The sequence below is a fragment of the Streptopelia decaocto genome, assembly GCF_964273445.1.
Source record: "Streptopelia decaocto genome assembly, chromosome: 2".
Lineage (NCBI taxonomy): Eukaryota > Metazoa > Chordata > Aves > Columbiformes > Columbidae > Streptopelia > Streptopelia decaocto.
Window position 1 is genome coordinate 6361961 of NC_138655.1, and position 24328 is coordinate 6386288.

Genomic DNA, 24328 nt, shown 5'->3' on the forward strand with positions numbered 1-24328 from the left:
TAAAACTTAGTGTTTCCACTTTTACAGCAACAGTAAATATTGCAGAGAAAGAAGGTTGTCTTGTAACATTAAACCCAGTCAACCATTTTGTAGGTGGAAGATTATCAGGCACAAAAAGTTTAGAGGAGGTGTCTTTAAAGAAGCCTTTTCTGGATTGCTCTGTGACAGTTCTCTTGTCCAGAATTAGAGGTTAAAACACTGTAAAGGTGCACTAATCCAAAGGTGTAATCTGCCTTTGAAACTCAAAGGCTGCATTCATGATGGAACAGGCAGGGGTATGTATGGGAATGGGTGTCGCTACTGTCCTCCTTGTATGCTCAGACTAGAGAAACTCTGGGCAACCACAGTTCTTAGTGTTGTTACATCTAAGGGAGAAGAGTGGTAAGTTTTCAACACCAGAGAGGTGGACCTGAAGCTTTAAAATTAAGATGATTGTTTCCCACAGGGAAAGCCTGGAGAACCAGGGCTCCCAGGCCAGGAGGGTGCCAGAGGCTTACCGGTAGGTACTGCTGTGAAGGGTTCAATCAAGTCACTCTTCTGTACTGTAGCTGGGAAGCTTTTTTGGGCAGATGAGGTTTTTTATTGATGCAAACATATAACCAAAGGGCTGGCATGGATGAGAACAGTCATGGAATTGTGCCTAAATAAATAAATAAATAATCGTCAAAAATCAAACACAGGTATTTCCAAATCCCTCACACTTGGACAAGTGTAGGTCCCCTACCTAGAAGATAAGACACGAAACCTCATGGCACCACTTTTACCAGAAGGCATAGTCACAGCTGTAGACCTTGTGTTCTCTTAGGTGTCCTGTGAAAGGACAGGGACAATGAAATTTAAACAGTCTAATGGCTGGTCACACCAAGAATACACACACTACAGTCTTGGTCTTGCAGACAAAGGAGCCATGGAAAATTCTTTCTGTGAGGTAGCCCTTCCTAATCAGTTCCTGGAGCGTGGCAGCTCCATGCTGACCCGTCCCCAGTATTCTAAAGGAAAATTGGGAAGGTTATTAAGTAAACATTCACACTAGAGTTTTCTTAGTGTTTCATGCATCAGGGTGATGGATAGTTACTGATTTCATCCTCTTTTGTAGGGTTTCAAAGGACAGAGAGGAGATATAGGTCCCCCAGGCCCCCGGGTAAGTAACATGTACCTCATACATGTTCCTTTGGAGAAATATTGTGTGAATTGAAATTTCTGAGCCAATAGGTAAAACTGATGGCAGGTATGTGTTCAACATGGCTGTTTTCCACTACAATTCCATGGGCCATACCTGTGGCATGAAATCACAGCAGCTGTCTTCCTTCCCTCTGCTGAAGTTTTGATTCCAGGTAAGGTGAGGCAGCTGGTAGAGATGAGTCCCCTGATGCTCCCTCTGAGACAGCCCTTTGTGAGGAACTTTCAAGGATGTCTCCATAACACATTCCTCTGGTACAAATGCTGACATACAAGATGACTGCATTTGTTGGACAAGTGTCAGCTCTCCTCCAAATATGCTTAAGAAGCGCAAAATAAGTTCAGGAAAAAAACTTACAGAAATGAGAATAGAAATGTCTCTAACCCTTTGACTTAGTTGCCTGTGGATCATAAAACCCAAAACTCAAGTCCTGCCTGAAAAGCTGGTCTCTTCTCTGTTCTGAGCAATACCGTCAAAAACATCCACAGTGTAGGAAGTACAATACAAAACTCAATGTCCTTCTGCCTGGTTCTCATTTTTTACAGGAAAATAAAACACTCTGCTTGCAGGAGCTTAGTTGAAAAAATGCAATGCTGGGGTTCCTCATCTCTTCCCCATTACATTAGTTTCTGTACCATGAATAGGTTGGTGGTTTTCAGTGACTGCACTATCAGTAGCAAATACTGCTGGAAAGCAGTGCATTGCCTTGTGCATCACTTACAGAAGATGCTTCTGAATGGTTTTCATAGCCTGCATGTCACATGTGATGAACGAGGCTCTTGTGGGATTTAAAAAAGCTTTCACTCAGCCCAGTGCAATACTGTAGAATGCTCATGTCACTTATAGTGGTGTTACTGGTAGGTCTTTGACCTTAGTCTTATATCTCTTTCCTTTTTTTTGCTGAATTGCAGGGGGAACCAGGTGTGACAGGTCCTGCTGGTCGTGAGGGGCCACCAGGGAAAGATGTAAGTGCAACATTTTGTGCAAAAACTAATGTCCTTCTCCCTGACAAATGAAGATTTTAATATACAGTGACCCTGACCCAAAACAGCTGCAGAAACTGCAATGAAAGGTGAATTACTGCAGGGAATGATTTGTGCAAAGATCATTAGGGTAGGAAAGAATTTGAGAGCCTTTGTCACTGCTCAGCTACTGACACTTAAACATCAGATTTATCTTTGGAAGAACAGAAGAAGCTGCATTGTTTGAATCCCAGGCTGTGCTGCGTACCCATGGACCTGCTGCTTTCTGCCACCCCTTTCTGAGCAGTGCTTCTTTCCACTGGTCCCACTGGGGCAGGTTCTGTCACGCTTCTCCTGCGAAAGCTGTACCTTACTGCGTGCATAGCTCCACCAAAATCTGTGAAATACCTATGGAATAAGAAGACGCTGCTCAAAGGAAAGTGAAATGGTACAAACAGATCCTCTGACATTATTAGTGTCAAACGCAGTCACAGAACAAAATCCTGGGAGACAGCAGCTGACGTGAGATCCTGCAGCAGCTACTGAGCAAGATACCGAGGGGCTGATGTGTTGTTGTCATGGGACCTGGGGAAGTGGCTTCTCATTTGCAACCCCTTGTATCACTGGAAAACAGTTGTGCTGTAAGTGGTACTCTGCAAAGTAAAATGGAAGACAGACCTAGGGGAACCACTCAGAGAAGAGAGAAGCATGTCTTAAGCCCCCCTCAAGAGAGTACAAAGTTGTCAGTTCTTGAGAAACACTGGAAAATTTCTGTCCCTGATAAATCCAGCTCTCGGATAACCTGATAATAATGATTTCTGCTTGTAATCAGGCTGCATTTAGTGATAGATGTTTAAAATTCAAAAGGCTGGCCTTCCTCATACATAACTGAAAGGGGGTAGCGACACTTTAATGCTGTTTCTCTCTAATACGTGAACAGCGTAATTTAGTAGGAATGCTTTTAAATGCCTGTTTACTTGCCTTCATGTCAGATCTTTCTTTCTCACCAGGATACTTTTCTTCATTTCAGGGTGATACTGGCCCCATAGGACCACAAGGCCCTCGAGGACTCAGAGGGCTGCCGGTGAGTTTTCTCTCATGATAAACCATTTCTGGAGGTACATTGTATATAGTGGGAATGTCCTGCAGTCCAGAATTCTGGTTTGGAAGAAGAGTCTTAAGATTCAGATGATGTTGATTAAAACACTTTGCCTACCTTGAGAACAACAAATCAGAATGATATTGCTAGAAACTGATGAAAACTTATAATAGTGCAATAGAGTGATGGTTGCTGACTTGCTGGGAGGGATAGTTTAATGGATTCTATCAGGACTGCAGTGTCAGAGGGCTCATATTCCAGTCCTGCCTCTGGCAGCGCACTCGCTTCTCACACAGCCTCAGTTTTCAAAGACAGACAGTAATTGTGGCTGCCCAGTTTAAGATATGTGGGGTCCAGTTGTGATACTTTTCATTTTTGTCATGCTGTCTTTATTGTTTTCTGAAAAAAAAAAACCCACATAGTTTTAGGAAAAAAGTTGTTTAATTGAACACTTATAGAGCTTTATTACACCTTCAGTAGAGAAATGGTGATTTAGTTAGACATCTTATAAATTGTCATCTGGGATGGCTGAGAAATTACTTTTCAATGAGTTTTTCAATTCTTTCTTGAAAATCAACCCTTTCAAATTTGAATGCAGGTCTCTGTTGCTGAGCCTAGGCATGTCTTTAATATGTTGCCATGAGTGATTTCTTTCCCTTCTCGGAAGACTTGTTAGTGAAATAGTTTCTACAACCTGTCCCATAATCAGGGCAAAATACTTATTCAGCCAGCAATGCCAGGAGCTGGAGCAGCAGGTCCCTCTGGGGTGGGAGGTTAGGGGTTTAAATTAGACTGTAGGAACATACGGAGAGCTCCTGTGTCTACCTTGTAATTTACCTCATTATTCCTGTACTGCTGGCATCAATCACCAACATGTCATGCCCCTGCACAGCACTAGCAATGAATGAAAATATTTGAGGAGACAGAAATTATCATAACTCCAGGCCATATTCTTCTTGGAGGAGAGAAACTTGAGGCTTTGTATGTTGAAGGACGAAGTATCAGTTTCTCTTGTTCTTCCTCTGCTTTGTTTACTTGTTAATAAGGAACATGAGGTATGATTTTGAATATTTGCTTTATAAAGGGGTTGTCTTTATGGTCAACTTTGATGCAGGGAAAAAACATCTCTGCATGACGAATTTGGAAGGAGAGAGAAGCAGGCTGTAGAATTTCGTATTACTAAACTTTAGTCACCAAAAAACAGGAATCCAGAGATGATTAAAAAATACATATCTGGCCTCTGGCCCCTGATTCAGATGGCAACCCTGCAAAGAGGATGGCAGGGCAGTAATTTGCAGGACCTACCTCAGCTGCTGGAGAGAAGTAGTTTTCTAAAACAGGAAGATGTGAGGATCTGGGGATATCTGTGAGCTAGTGCAGAGCATTTTAATGTTGTTCAGTGAGTTGCCAAGAGGTGCTTCAAACAAGGACTAAAGGGGCTTGTCTGAACACTGGTAACTTGGAGCTACCATAGCAGGTGGCTCCATCCTCACAGGAGGATGTTGCATATGGTAGGGATAAGGGTGAAGAAATGAAGGAGGAGAAGGACTGGTCAGGTTCTCTTCAGATTAGAGGATTTGGGTCCACATCTCTCACTTTTTGTCCTGTGGTGGTGTCAGCCATGCAATCTGGAATGCAGAAGTTTGGGGGTCAATTGAAAATAAGAAATCCTTACTCTGTAGTCTGCCAGGAGAGGAGGTTGGCCAATGCTAAAGAAATCCCTGCTGGTGCAGCAGTAGGTGGATATATTTAATTGTAGTGTACGATACTTCATTAAAGTTTTTCTTTTTGACATAGGGCAAGAATGGATCACCTGGATCTGCAGGAGAACCTGGCCCAGCAGGTAACCCAGTAAGTACCACCAAGGGAAACTCATGCAGCAAGAAGTTATGCAAAGGACAGGTGACGGATGAAGTATAGATCAAGTGGATTATGTATAGCTGTTTGCCATCCTTTATGATACCACGTCTGAAGATCAGTGATCTGAAAATCACTGGCTGGCCACGGCATTGGAGGGAATTTGGCTGCATTCCTGGAATTGAGCTGCTAGCTGGGTCATCATTTTTCCCAGCAAAAGTTAAGTGTTAACAGAAAAAGGAAATGATTGATTACTCGCTATGGAAAAAAAGATTGGCATGCCTTATCTTCACCAGTAGACTTAATTTTGCCAAGCAGAGACTGTGCGGCCATCAGAGAGCTGTCACAGGGAAGGAAAGGGCCTCGGGGAGCTGGCAGACTGCCACTGAGAAACAGCAGCCGCAGAAAAATCCTCCCCAGGCACTTGAGGAAAGAGCAGACAGTGGGCAATAAACCAAGACCACGAAGCAGAATGAAGCCCCCCTGGAGACATCCTATGTAGCAGAATAGCATGGTAATGAAGATCTGCAAGGAGGACAGTGAGGAGTTTGTTGTTTTGGGTTTTTTTGTAGTATTTTTTGGTGGGTTTTATTTTGTTGTTGTTGTTGGGTTTTTTTAAATTCGTTTGTTGGTTTGTTTTTTGTGGTTTTGTTTGGGGTTTTTTGTTTGTTTTGTTTGGGTTTTTCTGTTGTTGGTTTGTTTTGTTTGGTTGGTTTGGTTTGTTTTTCCTCTATTCTGCAGCTGAAAAATGTTCAGGATTCATCAAATCCATGCAATAGTGCCTTTGTGTCCAGTAGCATCTATTCCAATTCAGGGCTCTCCCCTCTGTTTGTCCACCTAGACGTTACAGCTTGCTGGGCTGTTAGATTCAGATAGAAATAAAGGCACAGCAGGAGAATTTGAAAAATTGCAGCAGGACTGCACTTTTTGTGGCCCTCGCAATGCCATAAAGCAACTCCAGCCTCGCCACAGACTTGTGCCCCAAGCAGGTTTTGCTTTGCTGCAGAGATGTCTCATCCTAGGTGGTCTCAGTGAAGTAAGTAAGACCTTTCTGCATGAGGAGGAGATAACTCACAGGTTACAGGTGGGGTAGGAGTGGTGCAATTTCACAGCCTTTCTGAAGCCAAGAATTAGTGCCACTGCTTTTTTCTCCTTGACACAACTACTTCTTACCATCCTGGAACCACTGCCGTTGCTTCTTACCCCATGGATCCCTGCTGTTGCCTTTTCAACCTTCATTTTTGCTTCTCATCATGCTGACTCCTGTTCCCAATTCCTGTTACTGCTTCTTTTTGGCTTTCTGTGCCTTCACCAGGCCACTGTGGCTTTGGGATGCCCTGAGTGCCAAATGACGTTAATTTTTTAATTATTCTGTTATCTTATTACCTAGACAGTCATCTAGTGACCCAGGGACTCACCAGGCAGCTTCATGCACAAACACAGAACTACAGTAATCTCTGCTGCAGAGGATTTACAGTCCAAAAATAACACAGGAGATTGAAAAGTCAGATGGATGAGAAAGAGGAAGCAATGAGACAGTATTGGTCAGCAGAACAGACAGTCATCTCATCAGTTTGCTTCTCTGTCATTAAAATGAATCCTCTCCCTTTCACAAAGGTTATTAGAGGAAGTATTTCCTTGTGCTGTACACAAATCCATTTATTTCCAGCCTTGTCTGGAAATGCACTAATTTCCTTCACAATGTGGTGTGGCAAGCCAATATACTATATTTCTATTTTGAAAAAGAGGAGAAGCGAGGAAGGTTATCATGTCAATAAGGGTTTCTTTTCTACCTTCGCCATTGCTGACCCGTAATCTCAAGGTAAAATGCGCAAGGAGCCTTTTCCTTTTGCATCTGTTTGACAGTGCCCATCCCACTTCACCGTGCTTATTGCTTAAGCTTGCACGCAGCAATTCAGCCCAGCCCCTGAAATCTCCAGTGTTGATTTCATACCCAAAAGCCATGAGCTTTGTGTCTGTCAGGTTTGTTGGTTCTCCCGTTGCACAAGATGGGCTTAAAATGAAGACAAGTTTCACTTTAAGAAGAAAAAGGGATATGTTCTTAATTAGAAGGTAGGGGATAAATTTCTGAAATAAAAGGTTAAAAATAAGAGTAAAAAAAAGAAGGAGACGTGTACGTGAAATGGCTTTGTATCATGACCTGCCATCTAAGCTGCCCTGATCTGTAAAAAAGGAATAGTTTGGCAGAATTTAATGAGAGATAAGTAAAAGACAGAGATTTTTAAAATTGAATCTGGAAATAAAGGCAAAAGAGGATCTGAGTAGCTGTCTGTTCATTGTATTCTCAGATTTGAGCAGTGTGACCATCTGCGCCATTTCCCTGTCATCGCACATCACAGCGCTTCCACTCTCCAGCACCGCCTTATAAACGATGCAGCGCCAGAATAGCCGCTGAACGTGACACCTCCTGTCACTTCCATAACTGTCACCTCTTTTTGATGAAAGGACCCCACATAGCTTATTAATAATGCAAACATGGTGTTTGCAATCTGGTTTTCTAAGTGACTTTTTTCTGTCTTTCGTTGTCAGTTTTGCAAGTCCTGCTGCTACAGGGAAATTTCCCAGTTCCAATGTGTCTGTAAATGCATGATCTGGAAAAAAGATGTTGGAAAAGAGCTGCTAGTGTCTATCTCATTTCTGTCCTAAGGGTCCTAAAGGAAATAAAGGAGAAAATGGCAGCCCAGGACTCCCTGGCTTCATAGGACCCCGAGGACCACCTGTAAGTATGTCTGGGGATGGATTAGACCCACTAATTAGCTGCTTTTAAATATTGGACAGATGCAGATGGGACACGATCATCTTTAATCTGGTAGAAAAAGAAAACATAAGCAGGAGATCTGACAGATCCAGAAGCCATACACTTCCAAAGGAAACTGTACTGCAAAAATAGCATTTTTTGTTGTGGATGAACATCCATAATCTCATTTACTGAGCTGGTACCTGTCAGTCAGCCCTGATAATGTGTGCATTAATTATGCTTGTTCAATAGTTTTTTTAATACAGGTATAGGGTATTTAAGTTACTCAGACTATATCTCAGCATGAACCCCAGAAGGGCTAAACAGGGAAATTTTAAATGCTAATAATAGTATAGGTATTTCTGATATATGCTGTTCCAAGGAAAATTCATTTGCTAACAGCAACAGAGGTACATTGCAATTAAAGCATTCATATATCTCCCAAAGTGATCTAAAATAATACCTATACACATGAAAATATCACAGCCTTGAAATCCAATATCTTTAGCCATTCCAAGGACAGTCAAATATGTTACATTTTCCTAGGAGGATGGAATGGTGAATATTAGGTAAATATTTTTGTTTCTAGGTCTATTGTGACTTAAAATGGAATGTAAATGTTTTCATGGGAGTCTGGAAGAGCTGAATCTTCCACAGGATGATTCTTTGATTTATTTATTTATCTATTTTACATTATTGGAAAGGGAGTTTCATGATGAAAAGAGGAGAAAGAAATATTTCTTTAGAAAATTCATTTAAAGTAGCAAATGTGATGGTCATTTAAAACTGAAGTGGCCTTAAGGAATACTTGAGTGAATTTGATGCTGCCTAATTTGAAGCTGATGTGATCACACATCTATGATTAGTTACATTGCTCATGCACACATAGAGGTACCCTAGTACTGTCTTAGTTGTTATATGTGTTTCCAGTTTGTAGAGAAAAACACTACCTGCATGCACTCATTGTACATATGGTCATGTGTGTGGATTTTAAATGGCCTATAAAGAATAATCTTTCCATTCATGATGTGGGAAATTGGGTAGAATTTTAGCAATAACTAGTGTAAAGTTTGCTTTGCTTTACCCTTCTACTTCAGGACTGAAGTGACTTTTTTTCACTGAAATGCTAAAATGCAAAGATTGTATTGCCTAATTATCACATTATAAATGCAGAGCATAAAAAAAAAAAGAAAAGCCTGATAAAGTGCTTGTATAAATCGAGGTTATTTGATATTGGAGATTGGACAAGATGACCTATAAAGGTCCCTTCCCACCCAAACCATTCTATCATTCTATGATCCCATGATTCTATGATATAGTTCTGAAACACAGGCAAGCTTTCAGACTCAAACTTGATTTATCACTGGCTCTGTATTCATTAGCTCAGCTGGCATAATACAAAAAGGTACCTCTACTTACAAGGTTTATTTCCATTACATCTTTAGACTGTTATGGCTATAACATTGGCACTATTTAAGTTAAACCAGCCCAAGTAAAGTGTATGAAGATTTGTGAAGTGTCTGTAAGAAAAAGGAATAAAATGTATTGAAAGCAGGAACACACTTTCAATTAAACATCTGTCCTGATCTTAGCTGGTTCAGTAGAAATGAACCAGGTAATGAGTTTTATTTGCAAACCAGCTAATGAGTTTTATTTGCAAACACTTACACAATATGTATCTTTACTAAAAAATGCTTTCTAAATTGTAGAATGTGTCTTTCCAGGAATGAGTTATAGAAGTAGGATGAGGACAAATCACCCAAACCCAACAGTGGGTTTGGGTGATTTGTCCTCATCCTACTTCTATAACTCAAGAAATCTCAGGCTTTAAACAGAAAGCAAGACTTGTGGTTATTCGATAAGGTCTTTTTTCCAGCTCCTTGCAGTGTGGTGCTAAATTCACTCTTTTATCTCTCAGGGAGAACCAGGAGAGAAGGGTCCTCCTGGAAAGCAGGTAAGTTAAATTCCCAGTTGTTTCAAAGTACGACTGGTGTCTTGGGGAAAACAAACAAACAAAGAAAACATCAACAAAAAGACCAAACAAACAAAAACAAAACATAAAAGATGCTACCTGGGTTGCAACAAATTGATTTTTTTTTTTTCTTGAATTGTTGATATTTGAGAGCAAACAAGGAGCTCTCAGGAATCTGTGGGACCGATAGGGAAATAAATTTTCCCCAGTTCACAAGAATCATTGCAAAGGCATGTGCTTTATTATCGACTGTTATTATGGATAGCTCTTTTACGTTTACCCTTATTTTGTTGCAGGGTACCCCAGGGAAACCAGGTGAAATTGGCTCCAAAGGAGAAAGGGTAGGTTGGAAATTATTAGTTATTTCATTCCATTGAAATAAAGAGCTATTTTGAGTTAGGCGCTGGGGGAAGGGGTCATTCAAGAGTGAAGCACGGGCTGTAGAGATCTGCCGTGCTTCTTACCCCCCCAGCCTTCTCTTTAATCATTCTCTGTCAGTAATAATTTGAGGATCATTTGTAATTCACCAGATGTTGTATTCAGTAACTTTGCCAGCTCAGCTGTTTGTGTTTTGCTGTGCTTGGAAATGAGAAATTTGCCTCTCATTTTGTGATGGTAACTTATGGGGTTTTTTTCCACTTAGGGAGAGCCTGGCATCAAAGGTGAAAAAGGCCCTCAAGGAGAAAAAGGGCCTCCAGGTGATCCCGGGATACCTGGTCATAAAGGCCATCCAGGACTGATGGGTCCCCATGGACCCCCAGGAGACACTGGGCAAGTTGGACCTCCTGGTCCTCCAGGACAACCAGGATTTCCAGGACCAAGGGTAAGACTGCCAGAGAAGGGTTTTGTACAGTAATTTTAGTGCCACAGTGTGTATGATCAGCAAAGTACCTAAGTGAGGCTGGTAGAAACCAGAGCAGGTGTGTGTTATAACGTGGATGAGTGTTTCTATCTCTTGATACATAAAAAGGAGAGGAGGAGAGCACATCTCAGGGATGTGTTGTGGGGGTGTGGATTGAACTTCAGGAGATCTGAACAATCGAGACCTACAGCCAGAGCAGTCAGTCCCTGACCCTTCGCACTGCTAAAAGCCTAAATCAGGGTCATGCGACTATGGCCATGGGTCTTGGGTCTGAAAAAGCTTCTTTCTATAAGGATGTTAACGTGCAGCATTTCATGTGGACGTCTTATGCCTTCCACTGCTGCTGGTTGTTATGACAAAATGCTGAGCTGTGGAAAGGTCACTGCTCTAATCCTGGAAATCTTGGAGTCAGCTCATTAGATTTAATGAAATCCTATTTTGGTTAATATTGTCCTTTCTTTTTTTTTTTTTTTTCTCCCAAATGGGAAACAATCTCTATATTGAGAGCAACTAAGGGTAATGTATGTAGAAGAATGAGAAAAACTACCAACACTAGTGAAGCCACTATACACATCCTGAGGATGAATTTGAGATTAATTCAGAGGGGAATAAATAGTGAAATAATCTCTGATGTAAAAGCTGGGTAAATTTTAGACAAAGCATTTCTTTCTGTGTCTCAGCAACACAGAGATTTGATGAAATCCAGTGATGATTATGGAGACTTAATGCAACTAATAGGGTTAAAACTTGGAAAGTTACTTAGTAAGCCTTCATAGTATGTTCCACAATCATGTTTACTTACTGCGATATTCACTGAGAGCCATCACAAATAGTTAGTACTTAATGACAAAATTGCTTCTTTTGTCTCAAAAAACCACATCTTTTTCTCATGCAAAAATTGTGTTGGGAAGAAGGCAATAAATAGACCAACTCTGTAATTAGCAGCAATGTTATTGCTTAAAATTGAAATGTCTCTTAGCTATTTAACAAAATCTATATTTTCTTAATGAAGAGTAACTTCTGATTCAGAAGACCTCACAAGGTTTCTATAAAAATAGAGGACACAGATTCCACCCTTATAAGTTAAAAGGATAAGTGTGAGAGAAAAGCAACGCTTTCATGAATATAGCTGATACACAAAATAATGCAGTCCTTAGGTTGCCCAGAAGTATTTTCAAAACTGGAAGATATTCAAAGAATAATATTAAACAAAAAACTAAAATGGCTTTTCAAGTGAAAGATTTAAATGATTTACAAAGTAAAACTTTTCATCTTTCTGGTTCAAAATGATTTATTTTTTAAATATACTTACATTTTTTCTTCTGGGTGTATGCAAACACCAGAGTCTGGTTACCCTAAAACCACTGTCTTCTTAAAATTTTTTTGGAAAGCCACAACCTAAAAAAATCCTCCTTCCACCTACTAAAAATGCTTTAATAATTTCTTCATTTGCATCATCCAAACTTGTTGTTCACATCTCTTTGAGTTTTGACAGCTATTACAGTTGTTCAACAGCAACGTCACACAAAAGAGCTGTGAGAGGAGATAAAAGATGTTGTCCCTTGGAGGCTGGGTAGGGGACAAAGGCCAGGCAGCCACATCAGTGTCTCCCTTCAACTGTGTGAAATCAGGCAGAATTTTGTACTCGCTTGGAAGAATGGGTATCATATGCATAAAATGGCTTCTGTTCCCTGAGATAAGGCCTGTTGGCAGGCGATGTGTCCAGTATGAGTGTTTACAGCATGCTTAGATTCAGAGAATCATAGAATATCCCGAGTTGGAACGGACCCACAAGGATCATCGAATCCAACTCCTGTCCCTGCACAGGACAACCCCACAGTTCACACCGTGTGTCTGAGGACGTTGTCCAGGCTATTCTTGAACACTGTCAGGCTTGGGGCCGTGACACCTCCCTGGGGAGCCTGTTCAGTGTCCAGCACCCTCTGGGTGAAGAACCTTTTCCTAATGTCCAACCTGAACCTCCCCTGGCACATCTTCCTGCCATTCCCTTGGGCTCTGTTGTTGGTCACTAAAGAGAGGAGTTCAGCATCTGCTCCTCCTCCTCCCCTTGTGGGGAAGCTGTAACCACCATGAGCTCTCCCCTCAGTCTCCTCCTCTCCAGGCTGAACAAATCAAGTGACTTCAGCCGCTCTTCATATGGCTTCCTCTCCAAACCCTTAACCAACTTCATAGTCTTCTTCTGGACACTCTCTAGTAGCTTTATATCTTTTTTTATTCTGTGGTGCCCAGACCTGCACCTCCAGGTGAGACTGCACCTCCAGGTGAGGCCGCACCAGTGCAGAGCAGAACGGGACAATCCCCTCCCTGCTCAGCTGGCCATGCTGTGCTGGGTGCACCCAGGACATGGGTCCCTCTTGGCTGCCAGTGACCCCGTTGCCTCATTAGATACCCACCTTAAGCACTCAAGGGGCACGAGTGCTTCTCTCTGCAAGGAGATGTGTGGCGCTGAAGAGGGAGGTTGACTTTCCGCTGTGATCTCATAGAGCAGAGGGTCTCTTCTGATTTTATTTTATTGCTTCTCCTATGAGTGTACTGGAGGGAGATTTCCTCTGGAAAAGAGACAGGGACAATGTACCAACTATGCCTTCTGACCAGGCTCCCTGCTTACACTGTTGAGCCCATGGCTTGCCAACAGGTTGGGATGTTTTGTCTCCCTTTTCATTCTCCTTTCAGACAGTCCCTGCAGCCCTGTGTGGGTGATGAAATTCAATCTAACAAATCCTTCGTGGAGGGTTTCATTTGCAGATCCCCTGGCTGTGATTATTATGTCTTGTTATTACTGTGATTATTATTCTCTAGGGAGAACCCCCATCTCTAGAGACTTTGAGAAGGCTCATCCAAGAGGAGTTAGACAAGCAGCTAGATGGTAAGTAATCAGCTCTGGGAAGCCAGTAGATACATCTGAGAGTATGAAAGATACTTTCCGTAGTTGTGGTGGTGTAACTGGCACCTGACCTCTCCTGTTTACAGAAAGTAATGATGTGACAAACCTGCCTGGAAAGAGGAGTGTGTAAAATGAAATGTGCTTAATGAGCTTTACTGTTCCCGAGGACTGATGTTCTCATCAATAGTGCAGGGGCTTTCTCCCTTCTTCAACCCAAGGCCATTGCCTTTGTTAATCACCTCATGGCTTTTTGATACCAAAACAGCTTTGCTGCAGATTCATTCCTGCAGATGCCTGGGCTGAGATGGTAGGACAAGAGAAGATTTAAATTAAAACAGATACAAATTGGGGTTCCTGGAAAATAAAGTAGTCAGCGTAGGATGTAAATTTGCTTTTGAGGTCACAGCTGAAAGAGAAATATTCCTGATTTCTGTCTGTGACATTTTGACACTCATCAGTATGAGAAGATGGGGTGGAGTGGCTGTTGACTGCTGCTTCTCTCAAAGTACGTGAATTGCAGACCACTACTGACCCCATCTACAGTGAAAAGTTGAGCTGTAGTGCTTCTCATCACACAGCTTTTGGAACAGTAGAAACAAAGCCATGGACATTTTCCTGAAGCTAAATATCATGGTTCAGTGGAGTGATTTAATTGAAGAATTTTATTTGCACTCTCTCAGACTTCAAATTCCATGCCAATCTAAAAGCATTCAAGACTTTGGATCAATGAAGAGAAAATAGACAACCCTTCTCTCTCCATTCTGTAGAATGCTTTTGTGATGCAAATGGGTGACCCTGAAAAATTGATCTGTGACAATACTTAGGCTTTACTAGGCCACTGTTTCTGGCTCTCCATGTTTTAAAGCACTGATCTTCTAGTCTAACAAACACGTTTCCTTCTCTTCACAGCAAAGTTAGCCTATCTCCTGGCTCAAATACAACCTGCACAGGTAAAAGCATCCCATGGCAGACCAGGACCTCCTGGTCCTCCTGGGAAGGAAGGACTTCCAGGAAGAACTGGCCCTCCGGGAGAGCCTGGCCGGCCTGGACAGACTGGGTCTGAAGGGCCACCTGGACCGATTGGTCCCAAAGGTGAGTGAAACTTGGTGTGTTTGGGAAGTTCAATAAAGGGATGTGTCCTCTGCACTTTGATGTCCACTTCTCCTTTTAGTAGCATTTAAGTGGTTCTCAAAATACACGTGTTAGAAGCAGCCTCAGCCTGTGGAACCAAAAGTGGTGAATGTGATCAGCTGGTGTTTTTCACCTCTATCCAGAACTGGAGTGAATTTCCATTCCCACCGAACACCTTATCTCAGAGGACTAGCCACAATTAGGAACTATTTTTAACAAATATATTAGCTTCAGTGTGGATGGAAGATGTATGGCAGTATTCTTTAGTTCTGTACATCATGCTAATCAGTTCATTATTTTTCTTTCCATCTCTACAGGAGAAAGGGGAGCAAAGGGTGAGAAAGGAGACACTGGTGTTGGCCAACGAGGGGAAATAGGTCCTCCAGGAATTCCAGGTGTGTTTATTCAGAACACCCCACAAAACACATCACTTAGAACCACTACAAGGACACAGGTCTCTGCCATGTTAGATAGATGATCAGGATAACACAAATATGGCATACACAATTTCTGTAGAAAGTGGCCCAAAGGCAAGAAATATATCTCTGGCATCATATCTGGCTACCTTTGTTTCCTCAGCTTGACTGACAAGTATAATGATCTATCTCAGTAACAGCTAGGTTAGCTGACCTTTGGGACAAATTTAAAATGAAGCTTTAATCACTAGGTATATAATGAAGTGTCTTATCTGCACTTGCCAGAATGTTGTTGTGACCAAGCTGAACCCAGAGTTCTGAGTAGTTTCAGATGTTATAAAAGGTCATATCCATCACCTGTGCCTCAGGCATACAGCTTCTGCTTTACCTTTGCTGACAAAGAAGCAGCAAATTTATTTTGTTTCTAATTCGCAATTAGGAGCCATTGACCAGTTTTGCCTTTAATCTGCTTTGTTGGGGGAGGAAACTGTGGGAAGCTTTCAGAAGTCTGTGGGTTGAATTTGGCATACTGACCCTGTGTTGCCTTAAAATAACAGTGCTAACCCGATATGCTTTGTACAAATGAGTTATCTCCCAAAGTCAGATCATGCCACAAGCTTTCCCATCCTCACCTCCTGCCTATGATGACCATATGTCATTAGTTGGCTTGTGCAGCTGCACAGCTTCAACAGCCTGGTGACAGAAGAACAGCAAGAGCACGGTTGTGCAACCCAATGATGCTCTAGGGGCTGAAAATCTTGCATTCCAATGAGATACACTTGCCACATCCCTGTAGACACGTGCCAGACAGACCACAATCTGTGGAAGCTGATGTTTGCACCCAGGTTGGCAGCAAAGCCATCTCCCATGATGTTGCAATGCCAAGTGCCGAACCCTGGCAATGCCACTCACCAAGGATGTTTTGGTTCTTATTTTAGGCCTCCCAGGGGAGCCTGGCTATGCCAAAGATGGGCTGCCAGGACCACCTGGCCCTCAAGGTGAAGCTGGGCTACCTGGTCTCGCCGGCCCGCAGGGGCCTCCAGGAGCCAATGGACAGTGTGACCTGACTCAGTGCGCTTACTATGCAAGCCTGGCTGCCAGACCCACCAACGTCAAAGGGCCCTAGCACGCAGGGAGTATCCCCAGACTCGTTTTTAAAACTTGAATTCATCACGCCTGCCAAGAGCTCTCAGATGTCTTCAACTGTGTTTCTTTCATGGGAGGCCTTCTAAAGCGAATAAATGCTGCCGGTCGGTCAGATTATTTTTATGAAATATAATTATTATTATTATTATTATCTTTGATGTGATATGTGAATTTGTTTTTGTTTTCTCTAACATCAGGGCATATTAAAACATTAAAAATAAGTGGGTTTTTTTCTCTTTTGAAGAGCATATAATATCAATTAATTGTGTAGCTTCTTATGCATAACCGTTCCAATGCCAAAATTTTTGTCTGTTATCCGGTTAATTCTTTCCAAAGCTTTACCCCTCACCCTTGAAGCTGAAATCAAATCCTGCAGCCCAGGGCATTAACTGTGAGACAAAGGCTGATCACAGGATTGTTGGTGCTATCTGCCATCCACACGGAGGGGAGGAAGGCAAAGCCATGCCAAAGATGGAAAGGTCTCCAATACATTCAACTCACAATGGACAGACAGTTATGAACAGCCGGTGTGTGTTTTCCAGAAGACCCCTGTTAAATTTAACATTCTTCTGCCTATAAGTGAGTCTGTATCCTATTGGACCTACTTTTTATGGGACCATTTGGTATTTTCACAGTAAGGCTTGGAGGAACCACCGAGATGATCTAAACCTCCTCACTTCACCCTGTGCAAGAACTTCAGTACTCAGGGGGTTTCATTCTACCAGATGGAGCTTTTCTTCCTTCTGTCAGGGAGATACCTCTGCAAAAACCTTTGATTCTGTCCTCTGTCACCTCAGAAATGTCAAATCCCCTGCTCATTGTCAACAGACTCACAGATCCCTGCCAGTGCTTCACCCAAAAACAAACCAGAGCAGCATAGAAAATCCCTTGGTATTAAAAATCTCAGGAAGTCAAGTGTGACCTAACGTCATAATTTTGGAGGATCCACTATGACAACAACTTGGCAAGGTTGCATTTTAGAGGGTAGGTGAGAGGTTGTAAGCTGGTCTCTGAGGAGGTTGATCTCTGATGAAAGAGTCAGAGCAAAAAAGTGTTCAGAAACCTGGAGGAAATTGTGTTTGAGGGAGAAAACAAAAAGTCAGACACTGGTCCTTTTTCCCTATCAGCTAACTGCTGAAAACAACCTGAGAATGCAAAAAATACGAGGGAATGGAGTCTGAAAAGATCTCCACAACAGGTCATTTGTGAGTTTAACCCTCTGAACAAGACATGTCCACCCACAAAGGTGGTGATGTGAAAGGTGGTCAGGCCTCAGATATATGTTCCAGCCAGCAAAGCAGCTGCATTTGCGAAACTCTTCTGCACAAAGCATTTTGTAGTGAGAGATCAGAGTAATCAACCTGACACAGGCACTAAGTGCTCAATGTGTTTGGAAATCACATCAGGTCTTTTGGAGATGGAAAAGAGACACCCTGCCCTGCTGGCATGTTCACCATATGGCATGGTGCTTCCAAGCTGGCCAAGCCAAGCAGAAGCCACAGCTGTCTATAACCACCCCAGAGTCAGATCGTGATGCTAAAGCCTGGAGATAACTGTTTGCCAGCCTTGGAGACTTTTTCTCAACTGGTAGCAAATAAAATTTGCCTCTGTTTTACTGAAACATGAAATTAAAAAACATGTTCACATGCCAGGGTTAAACAAAGTCTTTACTGTTTTGCTTTCAGTGGTGCTATTTTGCAAATAAACTCTTTGATTTGATTTTACTGTGTTTCTTGCTATGGAAAGACCAATCAAGGTGAAAAATATCACAAAGTGAAAAGCTTACTGCTTTTAAGTAACTCTCAGTGGTACACCTGTTACTGTACTGCAGCTTCCGACAGCATACTATATTTCAGTATTAAGCATGTTGATCACATTATGTTTTACAGCACCATTTCTCTGAGGCTGAGTGAGATTTCATCCCTCCGGTGGTGAGGCAGAGCAGGGTTCCTACTGAAGAGATACCTCCCACCAGGGTACGAGACATCATTTTGGATATATGTGACAGGCTTTTTGGAGGTCAAACATGACACCTGGGCTATGTTAATGTGACATTGAATTCCTGTCATGATGGTGACTCCTCAGCCTCAGCAGATTGTCTGTCATCATGCATGTCTACATGTACCATGCATGGCATAGACTTCAGTACATTCTGGTACACCATGGGATGGGTAGATACAGATTGATGTTCTGTTCAACAAATTTCGGGGTCTTTCACCCCTATGAGATCATTGTATCATAGCATAGTTTGTGTTGGAAGTGACCTTTAAAGGTCATCTAGTCCAACCCCTAGCGGGTGAGATGGTGCAGTGGTATCTAGTTGAAGGAGATCTAGGGTGTTTTTTTGGATAACCATTTTCATTTGAATGTATGTTGGAGCCACCACCAAAAGTGTGTGTTAGAAACATGAAGAACATGCCTCTATCTTTAATAGAAATTAAAAGATCTGCGTGGGTTAGCCACAGACTATGTTTCTGCAACTTCTCCACCCAGAAGAGGGGACACAGCTTCGTTCCCTTTGCTACCGCGTATTCCCAAGCATATGGTTCTGTTCCTGGAGACATCCAGACTGCCTCTGTGCCCTGAATTCAGTGGGTGCCATTTCCCTGCTTTTTCTTAAATCTCGTTTTCTCTCCAGCCAGTTAAATGACATTTAGCAAGCATAATCTGTCACTAGTGAGAGGAGTACGAGACATACTGCAGACCTAGATTAAGACCTGTGTTTATAGCCACCCAGTTTCTATGAGTAGCGTCATCAAAGGGAGGTTCCTGTAGCTGCCACCTCTTACAGAAGAAAGCCTTATGTGACTGTGCCTAAAAGTCACCCACAATAAAAGGTAAGAAAGGAGGGTGTACTTGCAGGGTTTCAAAAACTGCAACAGCCTTTGCCTCAGTCTGTTTATGCAGTTTTGCAGTCTCTGGAAAGGTGGCCTGAGGTTACTTTCTAAACAAGGTCTGCTATCTGGGCAGGCAGTAAACCTAGAATTACAGCCCTGGGCATGGTCAGAAGCTGCTTTCCAGAAAATACAGATACTTCTGTGCTTGAGCAGGTGACGGTGTGTGCTGAAAGGTGACAAACAGACGTGTATTGTCTGTCCAGCATCTTGCAAGGTGACCATGGAGACAGGAGGTGGCAGGTAGGACAGGGACATTTCCGATGGCCTCTCTAGCCACTCTCGAATAAGGGAGCGTGGTAGCTTTTGCATCTCAGTTCTCTGAGTCTGAGGTTTAATCACAGCAATACTATAATGTTTTTGTTGGATTTTGTTTTGGCTGGTCCTGTGCTAGGAAGGGTTATACTGCTAAAATTGCATTAGAGAGCCAGACAATATATATTACTTACATATTTTAAAGGTGCTTACATATTTAAAAGGTGCTTACATATATTAAAAGGTGCTACTATACATAGGTTTTATGGCATCGCTGTGAGTTGTTATTTCTTTCTTTTTAAACCAAGTCTGTATGTGTAAATTATAGCAATTATAACAAACAGACCATTATTCAATTTAAATTTTTGCCTGTCAAATAAATAAATTAAAATCCCAAACAAAACAATAGAATAAATTGGGGAAAACATTTTTTTTTCTGTTAAATTATTTATCAATTTATACTTGTCATCTATACAGTTTTGAATTAGCTGCTTCTTGGAATCTGCAGCAGGGAATGGATTATTTTCCTTCTTGCCACTTGATCTTCTCGGTACAGCTTTGTTTTGCAGTTTTCCTGAATATTGTTTTTACCACCTTTTATTATTAATATGGGATAAGTAAACTGTGTAAGGCTTGAATCTATTTTACATATTTATTTCAAAATGAGTTATCAAAGCAAGACTACTCTGTTGTGGACTAAACCAAATGTGTGTGCTTTTTTCCCCAGAGAGTCAATAAAAATGCTGTAGCAGCTAAGCTCAAGCTCTGTGCTCAAACCACAGAACTGGCTGGGACATAAGCATGGCTTTTACATTCTGGGCAATCAAAAAAGTATATATAATTAAAATTTTTTTTTTTTTTAAATGGAGTTTACTGAAGGCTCAGTCTTTAAATGTGCAAACTGATCAAGTTCTGCCCTGCTACAGATTGCATTTTGTCAGCTTCTGGAGCAGGATTTGCTGCCTAGGCATCGTTGGGTATCACCATCCAGCAATGTCTTGGCACCTCCAGGGGACTGGCAGATATGATGCAGGACCTAGGGGAACCTTTCCAGACCTACAGTGGGTCACCCTGGTGGAGATTGTGTACCACATCAAATGATGTAAGATGCTAATGTCTGGGTACCTGAATGCCATGCTCAGGTCTCTCACAGAGGGATTCAGAGTCGAGCTGTGGCACCTGCACTTTGGTGGCTCCGATGTGATCTGTGAGGCCTGGAGATTCAGCTCATCCTAAAGTACCCAGCTGTAGCACTCTGGGCTGTGTCGCCTCCATTAACTAGGTCTTAGTGGAAAAAAGACCTTCTGGTAGCTGTCTTTATCTTCCACCATTACTGACTCATGTTCCCACTGAGTTGGTGTGGGGATATATGTAACAGGTGATAAGATGTTGAGTGCAATGTGAGTAGCAGCCAGGCAGCTCAGAGAGAGAGGGACAGGCTTATATCATTAACCTTCATTAACCTGTACTGTCCTTGTGTCAGGGAATAACTGGAAAATCTTCTTAAAATGGCTGAACTAACTCAACAGTAACAACACGGACTGCAAAAAAATTCCACTACTACCTATTTCAGCCTCTGCGAGCTGGAGTCCAGAGCTGCTGAGGGTTAAGGTTGCTGCTCCATGGCATGGGAAGGAAGGGGAGCACAGGAACAGAGCCAGTCTGGGGGAGAAGGCAGACCCCTGCCCCAATCTGCAGCACTGTACAGGGGTGGACATCCAACAGAGACCATGAGGAGATGTCCTTGCTGCTGTCTCTTCAAAACCAGGGCTGCTGGAGGAAGATTCTCTGCATCAGCCATCCAATTGCCTCCTATGTCCCAATTTCAGCACCTGACCACCTTAGTGTAATAAGAGTCCATAGGAGTGTGGATTTTTCTTTCAATACCTTTGTAAATGGTAAAGCTGAATTAAGAAATCCTTCTTAGATTCATTGATTTGGTTTAAACCTGGAAGTCACAAACACAGATATTTGTCTTCTGGCTCATGAAACAGTGTGGCAGATGCACACCTCCCCCCGCTCCTTCCTTGGATATGGAAGGTGCAGGCACATCCTCCTCTCCCTCAACACATCCTCTCTCCCCCCCCACCTCCTGCAATGGGGGTAACAGCTTCTTTTGTTTAACCCCAGAGCCCGTTGGCCAGGGCTGTTAAGAGAGAGGAGGGGGGGGTGCAGAGGCGCCAAGGAGCTGCTGGGCACCCACAGCCAGAGTGGGGGTGAAGAGAAGCTTCTGGAATGCCCACAGTCAGATCTGGCTCAGGTATATAAACAGGACCCCTCCACCGAGGCATGTGCTTGGCCTGTCCTCTTGGAGCTCTGGCCAAATGCTGCTGAGAGCCTTCCCCTTAGGCAGATGGCTGCCTAAGGTAAACTCCCGGGACTGAGATTGCCTCACCGAACCATGTGGGTGACTGATAAACTTCTTAGCATTTCCTCGCAAGATTGCGGGCGTTGTTTTTCCTCACTTGGGTAAAGTGAGGATATTCCGTGCCTAAATATGAGCATGTGTATTTGTTTCATGGAGTCAGGGACGGCTCTGACATTGTTTTTGTGAGCCACCTGTATGCACACTGTGGATCTCCATTGTTATTATTTGCTGCACCTCAATAATTTCCTCAACTGATATTCGAACCTGTATTTATGTTATTGGAGTGCTAAAACCCCGTTCTTTACCCATTAATCTGCTGCACCTTTTTGACCAGAATAAAAGTTTGGTTTGGACCACCTTCGGGGTGCCTCCGTGACAAACAGGAACAAATGATTAGAAAAACATAAAGACATAATGAACAGGAGACTGTTTTTCAGAGCTGCTTTAAAAAGCAGATTTTTGCTGTACAAGCTAACTTCTGAATAGCTTACATACCTTTACTCAAGAATATTGATGCTGGCAATATTCTTGTTGGAGATGTCTGAACTGAGGATGAGAACATCATGCTGGGTCACTAGCAGGATCATGTGTTGAAAATATGGGCTCTTTATTGTTATTTCATATTTTGGTTCATGAACCTTATGTAGAAAGCACAAGGGAACAATTTGACAGAGGAACATTCATCATACACTGATGTTCCCAATGAGCCAGCCATCAGCATCAGGAAGAAGGATGCCCTGCAGGATGAAGCAGAAAAGAACCTGCCTCCTTGGTAAAAGAAGACCCAGGATCAAACTCCAGGTGTGAAAAAGTGCAACAGGAGAACAGCACCCAACATCACAAAATCCTCTCTCTGACCACAGCTTTGGGTCTGCACGATGTGCTGTCTGAAAGACTCAGGCTTGATTTAAACAGAGAAGCATTTTTAAGCACAAGACAGCACACATGGCAGTTTGGCTTATTTCACAGAACAGATATTTGACAACGTGTTCTTAGAAAAAATTTTCCCCCCTTATTAATGTAGGAGATGGTTTTCATACAAGACTGAAATGACTGTCATTGCAATAACTTCTTCAGCCCTTTCTTGATGTGAGTTGAATTTAACTATCAGTCTTGTTTTTATGGTTAACTGTGAGGTCTGTAATTTCTGGTAAGCAACTTTGCCCTGCAAGTGAAAATCTCGCTTCTCCTTGGCTGCTGTATTCATCTCTGATCTAAGTATATTTCCAATTTATTGTACTCATTTTTACTTATGAACAACTATTAATCCTTCCCAAGTTGTGCTGAATCTTTTTGCTATGAGATGTCCATCTTTTCTTGATGAAGTTAGCGCAGCCTTCAGAACCCATTGACATTGACAATGGCCCTAAAGAACAAGAGTAACCACTTTCAGTGTCCCCAGGATCTGCTCAAGCCATTGCATACTCAGCTGTGACAGACCCAGCTCAATAGCTTGCACAGTCCCTATCGGGAAACCCAGCACTTCTGTCACCAGCCACCAGCATCCCAGGAGCTTATAATGCCAAAGCAGCCTGACAACACTGCTGGATACTAAGCAAATGATACATTTTTCTCTTATAGATGCTGAAAATTAATCTGGAGGAAATTCAGGGCTTGGTTTCAATAGGGTATGGTATTTGCACTCTGAATCCATGTCAAGGGTAACAGCTGGTATACAACGGCCCTGAAAATCTGTATTTCAGGATGAAACCTAATTAAAAACTGGCAGAACCAGGAGTATAATTTCAGAGGGTTGAATAATGATCCTGAAATCCTCTTGTCAACATTGTCTGACTAGAGATATCCCAGTACTTGCCACCCATCTGTGTGGCCACACACTCCCCTGGTGCTTGGACTCAGGGTCCAGCAAGCTCAGGACCATCCTGTGCTGAGGAGATCAGAACTTAGCAGGGTGGGAAAGTAAAGCTGTTATGGTCCCCCTTCACAAGACCTGACTTGGTAGACCTGCTTAGACCATACCTTTAACACCTTGTCTTCTACCTTTAATAGCCTGTGGGGTGCCATGGAGACCTCTTTCCTTGAAAAGCATTTGAAATGGTTGTCCTAAGCATTTTTTAGCTAAAAGCTTTAAGTATAGAGGATGAAGTAAAAGATGTGCACTTTCTAAGCCTGAGGCTTCAAACTCACAATTTTCTCCTTCTAGGAAAATTCCCTGCTCTCCACATTTCATACTATGCCAAGTGGCTTGGGATAAACAAGGCATTTTACATGTCTCCTACAAAAGCTACATCAGTGAGGAATAAAAATTTGTTTTTAAATATGCCAGGGCAAGTGCAGCACAATAAAGATGGTATCTCTGTGGTGCAGGGGTTCATACACTCAGCAGGAGGGAGAAGGACTTCCAGATTTCAAAACTGATTGTTTATTGTGTTTGCTGAATATTACAGGCACAAACTGATCTGAGAACAGGATGTGTTCATGATTCTCCACTTTCAACCCACCAGATATGAGTCTGTCTTCTTCTTGTCCTGTTTACCATGTGTTTTATCTTGTCCCATTTAC

At 42.4% G+C, this 24328-nt stretch overlaps 1 protein-coding gene across 4 annotated transcripts in view; it reads left to right on the forward strand.

The window, feature by feature from the left end:
• The window catches only part of COL22A1 (collagen type XXII alpha 1 chain), a 233084-nt gene extending 215077 nt beyond the window's left edge, over positions 1-18007 (forward strand). For all 4 annotated transcript variants that reach the window (XM_082043903.1, XM_082043901.1, XM_082043904.1 and 1 more), the window contains 13 exons: positions 446-499; positions 1097-1141; positions 2092-2145; positions 3173-3226; positions 5039-5092; positions 7767-7838; positions 9775-9810; positions 10125-10169; positions 10472-10651; positions 13511-13577; positions 14505-14687; positions 15044-15121; positions 16081-18007. In XM_082043903.1, the coding sequence (XP_081900029.1) occupies positions 446-499; positions 1097-1141; positions 2092-2145; positions 3173-3226; positions 5039-5092; positions 7767-7838; positions 9775-9810; positions 10125-10169; positions 10472-10651; positions 13511-13577; positions 14505-14687; positions 15044-15121; positions 16081-16268 (1110 nt within the window). In that variant the 3' untranslated portion in view covers positions 16269-18007. The remainder of the gene's footprint in view (positions 1-445; positions 500-1096; positions 1142-2091; positions 2146-3172; positions 3227-5038; positions 5093-7766; positions 7839-9774; positions 9811-10124; positions 10170-10471; positions 10652-13510; positions 13578-14504; positions 14688-15043; positions 15122-16080) is intronic.
• The last annotated feature ends 6321 nt before the right edge of the window (positions 18008-24328 follow it).